The sequence below is a fragment of the Peromyscus eremicus genome, chromosome 15 (genome assembly GCF_949786415.1).
Source record: "Peromyscus eremicus chromosome 15, PerEre_H2_v1, whole genome shotgun sequence".
Classification (NCBI taxonomy): domain Eukaryota; kingdom Metazoa; phylum Chordata; class Mammalia; order Rodentia; family Cricetidae; genus Peromyscus; species Peromyscus eremicus.
The window spans coordinates 39,123,842-39,130,203 of NC_081431.1; the positions used below are offsets into that span (position 1 = coordinate 39,123,842).

At 45.8% G+C, this 6,362-nt stretch overlaps 1 protein-coding gene across 1 annotated transcript in view; it reads right to left on the minus strand.

Moving 5' to 3' along the window:
• Nucleotides 1-5,355, minus strand: part of Acbd6 (acyl-CoA binding domain containing 6) — a 144,631-nt gene extending 139,276 nt beyond the window's left edge. The window contains exons 1-2 of the mRNA XM_059280606.1: nt 4,850-5,355; nt 231-295 (exon numbers count right to left, since the gene is read on the minus strand). Coding sequence (XP_059136589.1) covers nt 231-295; nt 4,850-5,071 — 287 coding nt within the window. The 5' untranslated portion in view covers nt 5,072-5,355. The remainder of the gene's footprint in view (nt 1-230; nt 296-4,849) is intronic.
• Between the last annotated feature and the right edge of the window lie 1,007 nt (nt 5,356-6,362).

Below are 6,362 nucleotides of genomic sequence, written 5' to 3' on the forward strand. Positions count from 1 at the left end.
GGAGTGTTCCTCTGCCTTGACTACTTGTACACTAACATCAGCACCAGCAAGCCCGCTAGACTTAGCTGAAAGCAGATCCCTTTAATCCCGCTCCCACGGCCTGTCGTTAGCAGCCAACATCAGCGAGATTAATATAAAAATAATTCTTTAATCTGCTAACCCCTCTCTAATCCCTAAGTCCCTGAGTCATTTCCGACAACCTTACTAGAGATCCCAAGAAGGTTTCTTACCATTTTTGCTTTCCTTCAAAATCAAAGAAGTTTGGTTTAGGAATATTGCAATTTCCAACTTTGACCTAAAAGAGGAAAGGGGAAAATATCAAGAATTTATTTTTCTAAGGGACATCTAAGGACTTTTTCTTTTCAAATTTAGTATATTTAGTAATTACAGATTAGAAAATATTTGTATATAGAATAACAAAATTTAACATTCTTTGCAAAGCAGACAAAAAATTCAAATAATCCAAATTGAAAACACCAGAAACTCTGCGTGTGATGATGTGCACCTTTAACAGGGGCAGGTGGGTCTCTGTGCATTCGAAGCTTTCTAGGAGTTCAGGGCCCTCCTAGTCTACACAATGTACTCCAGGTCAGGCAGGACTACACAGTGAGATTCTGTCTAAATTAACTAATTAATTAAATGAAAACACCAAATAAGCAGCCTCGGCTTTCTATATAAAATAACGGCTAAGTAATACTGTAACACGAGGGTAAAAATGGATGGCAAAAAGCTGCATTTCTCAACTAGCAGACTAATTATAGAAAAAGTTACAAATAAAATTATAATCGTTACTGCCATTAAAATAGAATTTTATGCTGATCGGTGGTGGTTCACGCCTTTAATCCCAGCACTCAGGGGACAGAGGCAGGGCATATCTCTGAGTTCGAGGCCAGCCTAGTCTACAAAGTGAGTTCCAGGACAGCCAGGACTACACAGTGAAGCCCTGTCTCAAAAAATAAATAAATAAAATAAAATAAATGTGGTGATATACTGTGTACCCTAATAAACTTGTCTGAGGATCAGAGAAGCAGAATAGCCAGGCACTAGTTCTTACCTCTACAAAATCCTTGACCTAAAGAGAGTGAGTTCCTGTTTCCTCACGCCTTATATACCTTTCTCTGTCCTGCCATTTTACTTCCTGGGATTAAAGGTGTGTGCCACCACTGCCTGACCTCTATGTCTAATCTAGTGGCTGGCTCTGTCCTCTGATCCCCAGGCAAGTTTATTAGGGTACACAATATATCACCACAAAAAAAAAAAACCCTAAATAAATACATAAAAATAAAAGCACCACACTAAATAAATTTAGGTGTCAAAAGCTGGGCAGTGGGGCTCAGAGTCTGAACAATAATATGTTATCTATGTGGTCAATACTTTTGCTGCTGTTTTGATCCAGCGTCTCATGTAGCTCAGGCTGTCTTAACTCTTAAACCCCTACTTCTACCTCTCAAAGCTGGGGTTATAGGCGTACACCACTACATCTGGCTCTATAGTCTTAAGGCTCAAATGACATTTGTAGCTAAATTATAGATTGTTTTCATTCTAACTATGCAACAATGAAATTCATACAGGAACAGAATTCAGCTCTTGATGGCCACGACCAGAAATAATCTCTATTATGAACCCTTGACACACTCACTCTACACATCTCTTACGACATTTGCACAGTTTCTGCATTGCATTAGAATGTTCTGGGTCAAGTGTTGTTCATTAGAACAAAGCTTCTCAAAACCCAAAGCACTTGTCTGCTTCTGAGAGACCTTCCCACCTCTCCCTCTTACTATATTCAAATTTTTCTAAGACTAAACTGCACCCTTCCCCCAAGCTCAGTGGTCTACCCACTGTGGCCTTGCAGATTTTTACTTCTGAGTTTTGTTCCTACTATTCCATCACCTGAAATGTCTTCTTTTCTCTCAGCTTTTCAAACTGCCACACATAATTCCAGTCTTGCTCCAAGTTCTAAAAAACCTTTCAGCTTACAACCATTTCATCTATCTATGAGTTCATAAATATTATCAACTCATGGGGTTGGAGAGATGGCTCAGCAGCTAAGAGAAGCTTGCTGCTCTTCTGAAGGACCTGAGCTCAGTTCCCAGCACCCATATCAGGCAGCTCACAACCGCCTCTGAATACCACCAGCTCCAGAGGATCTGATGTTCTTTTCTGTCCTCCAAGGGCACCCACACACATAAATAAAAATTAATCTTAAAAAGAAAAAATTATCACCCCAATTACTTCCTTAGCAATTGATCACATAGTCCTCTGGCTATTACTAAAAAGCATACTTCTACAGGAGCAGCCCTACTACAATTCAACTGAGAAGAAGTGTTTCTTGAATAATCTCCAATCCTGTAAGGCAGGGCCATTGCAAACCCATCCTATCCCTGAGGATACAGAGACTCAAGAGAGTGGTCTCACCTCACACACTGGCAAACCCTGATTAGTTGTCAGGATTTATGCCAGGCCTGTTTGTATCATCTATGTTACATGTTACAGAGAATCTGGGCTTTAGTTTTACAAAGAGGACAGACTATACAAACACAAGGCCATGCAACTTCTGCCTAGCTCCTGGGACTGTATGTATATGAAAATTATAATAAAATATTTTGCTTTAAAACAAAGGGGCAGAGGTGCTGGAGAACTAGCCCAGTGGTTAAGAGTACCTACCACTCTTGCAAAAGATCGGGGTTCAGTCCCCAGGACCCACATGGCAGCTTTCACCTGTCTGTAACTCCAGTTCCAGTAGATCTGATGACCTCTTCCAGCCTTCGCAGGCACCAGGCATGCCCACTCATACAGAAATGTTTACAGAGGTGAGGGGGGTTAGGGCAACCAGCAAGATGGTTCACTGTGTAAAAGCACTTGCCAGGAAGGCTCGACAACCTGAATTCAATCTCTGGAACCCATGGTGGAGGGAGAAAACTGACCTGAAAATTGTCCTCTGACCTCCATACACACTGTGGCTTGCAAATGCCCACACACATACACACACACACAATCAAAATTAAACAGTCAAAAAACAAAAGAGATTCATCCTCCTCTTGCTTTGCCTGAGCTAGAACTTGTATACTGTGTTTGTGAGCTTCTCTGGCCATGAAAGTAGAACTTGAAACAGGAGTTCTCAAACTTTGTGGTCACATGATTCCTGGGATTTCTTTTAATTCTTAGAATTAAAGTCTCCAAAGAACTTAAGTATGTGTGGATTTTATCTGTCATATATATATAGATTAGAAATTAGATCTTGGCTAGGTGGTGGTGGTATACATATACACCTTTAATCCCAGCACTCAGGAGGCAGAGGCAGGTAGATCTCTGAGTTTGAGGCCAGCCTGGCCTACAGAGTAAGTTCCATGACAGCCAGGGCTACACAGAGAAATCCTGTCTTGAAAAACCTGTCTCAAAAAAAAAAAAAGATAAGAAATTAGATCTTGGACTGCCGGTGTATGTGGGAGGTAATTGCTTAGTGGTTAAAGCATTTGCCCTGGAAGTGTAAGGACAGAGTTCAGATGCCCAGAACCAAATCAAATGCCAAGTAGGCATAGCAACTCATTTCTAATTCTAGGAGACAGGGATCTCTGAGGCAAATGCTCTTAACTGCTGGGCTAACTCTCCAGCATCCTTACCTCTGTTTTGTTTTTTTCCCCCCAAAACAGAGTTCTCGATGTAGACATGGCTGTCCTGGAACTCACTATGTAGACCAGGTTGGCCTTGAATCCGGAGATCCACCGGCCTCTGCCTCCCAAGTGCTGGGATTAAAAGCATCAGCCTCCACAGCCTGGCCCCACTCCTTTGTTTTTTAAGCAAGATAGTTTATTATAATTTTCATAGACATCCAGTCCTAGGAGCAGGCATAAGCTGCCTGGCCTTGTGCACTATAGTTGGTATCGTCTGTCCCCTTTTGTATCTGTAGCAGAGTCCAGCAGTTGATACGATTTAGAGATGCCAGACCGACTGGCCACCCAGACTAGCTACATCAGCAACTGAGTTCAGTGAGATATCCTGCCTCAATGAATATGGTAGTAAGCAACAGAGGAAGATATCAACTCATCATCAACCTCCAGCCTCTACACACACACACACACACACACACACACACACACACACACACACACCCCTACATGTGTGAATACACAGACACGAGAAAAAAATAATAAATCTTTAAAATGTTTATTAATTTATTTGAAAATAAATCTAGTACATGGTAATATAAATAAAATTGTATGGAAAAAATACCACATTCTACACTAAAAAAAAAAAAAACCAGAAAAAAATGGCTCTGCCATTTTTAAAAATCTCTTTACTGTCGGGATACCTGTACTGTCATACTTCTGCATCCAATCTCTCACTATATGTTGGTTTGGATGAAGCCCATGAAGCAGTTTCAGTTTCACACAGATATACTGTTAGAAAATAGCATTTTTATAGCACTCCCACAAACTGTCAACTACATTTAGCGTTTCTAAAAATCGCAACAGTGAGAGTGTATTGCATGTTTTATATATAGTAATATTCTCTTAAATCTCAAATTTATTGTTAACATTACCCTATTTTCTATCACATGTCCCTGTGATAGAAAATCCTCGTTTCGTAAAGGTTCAGATGCAAGGTCACTAATGAGAGAACAGAAATATTGTCAGTGTCCAGCTAAATAAATATCATTCATAGGATAGCGGAGAGATTTTCCATGTCCGGAATGATGCTATTCTCCAGCGTCAACACACACACACACACACACACACACACACACACACACACACACACTTCATTACACTCAACCACGAGCCCCGCACACCTCTGTAAGTTTTTGGAGGAAGACGCCCGTGCCCTCTCTCATCCACCCATCTTTTACCTGCTTGTACCTGGCATACAGGTACAAGAGCTGCTCCCTGCTGGCCATCTGAATCAGGCCTTGGACGTGTGCGGCAGCCTTCTCAAACTGTTCGGCCAGGCTCCGGGACGCCTCGGACTCCGGGGTCTTGGGGGATTCCATATCACCGGAGTCGTCCCCGGAGCTCAGCTCCCCACCACTGTCGCCCGTAGTGGCCCCCGCGGGTAGGAACGGGGTGGCCATGTCCACTCGCTTGATCGGGTCTGTCCTCACTGGTGTGACGACGCCGACTCCCGGGCCTGGACCACCAGTGTGGGTGCGGAGCCCCGGCAGGACCGGGACACAGCTAGCTGTCAGGCTTTCTCAGGTGACTGCCACTCCGCCTTCCCCGGGGGGCGTCGGGCCGCCTCCGCGAAGCCGCCCGGCTGCTCTCCCCCGGTTTCCCGCGGTCGGACGGAGCGCCTGGCCTCGCCGAGGTCACTCCCAACGGCGCGGGAGGCTGGAGGCCGCTCGGCGGGGAGGTGGAGGGAAGGCGGCGGCGCGCGGCGGGCCGCGGCGACCGGAGCTGGGTGGCGGAGCGCAGGGCGCGAGCTCGGCGGGACGCGCTCCGGAGCACGCGCCCGTGGCTACGCGGCCCCGCCTGCTCCGGAACCCGTGCCCCGGGAGCCCGTGCCCTCCTCCGCCCCCGAAGGGAGCCGTGGGTTGTGACGGGCGCGGTGAGGGTTGGAGAAACTGGCCTCAGTTGCGGGGGAGTTCGCTCGCCGTGGTTTGGGGATAATTCGGAGTCCCAAACTCCGGAACTCATCCGGATAGGCCCCCGGGGAAGGGGAAGGAGGCGGCCCGTGAGCTAGTGTAGCTGCAGAAGCGGAGTCGCGGGAAACAGGGAGCTGAGGACAAAGGTTCCGCCTTCGCCTAAACACCCAAATCCGTGCGACCCAGGGCTTGCCCAGACCCTCTGTTGTCTGTTCCTCGAGATCTTGGCTACTGTTTTGAATAGCAGGTGAACGACTGATGGAGCCTTCACTGCCCCACCGTGTGTCTAAAAGGTCAAATGACTCCCCTCAATGTTTTGTTTTCCATACCTGCTGACTGCTCTTTCCCTAGGGCTCTGAGAGAAGGCTTCACCAGGCCCCCAAGTCCCATCTTCATTTAACATCATTTCCTCTCATCCTTGGGTGATACGCTTGTCATCTTAAAGTGAAACTATTCTGGAGTACTGCCTCTGCCAAGAAAGAGAGAGACTCCTCTAGGTGGGTGATAGTTTTTTTCTAGAGTGGCTATGTCAACATCGATAGCCACTCTTAAGGCTCTATAGTTCTGGTCCTGGAGAACAAGAAACTGATGTTCCAGTACCTATAGCCCTGGCCAGGCCAAGGCCTAGGAGGAAGGATACTAAGACAGCCGTGAAAACCTCCCATTTGGCCTGTTCTGGTGGTTCTAGCCAATAGAAAAATCTCCTCACGGTAATAGGTGATCCTGGGGGACTAATTGCACCAAGGACACAGAAATCCTGAGTGTTATTACCCTGTCCCCT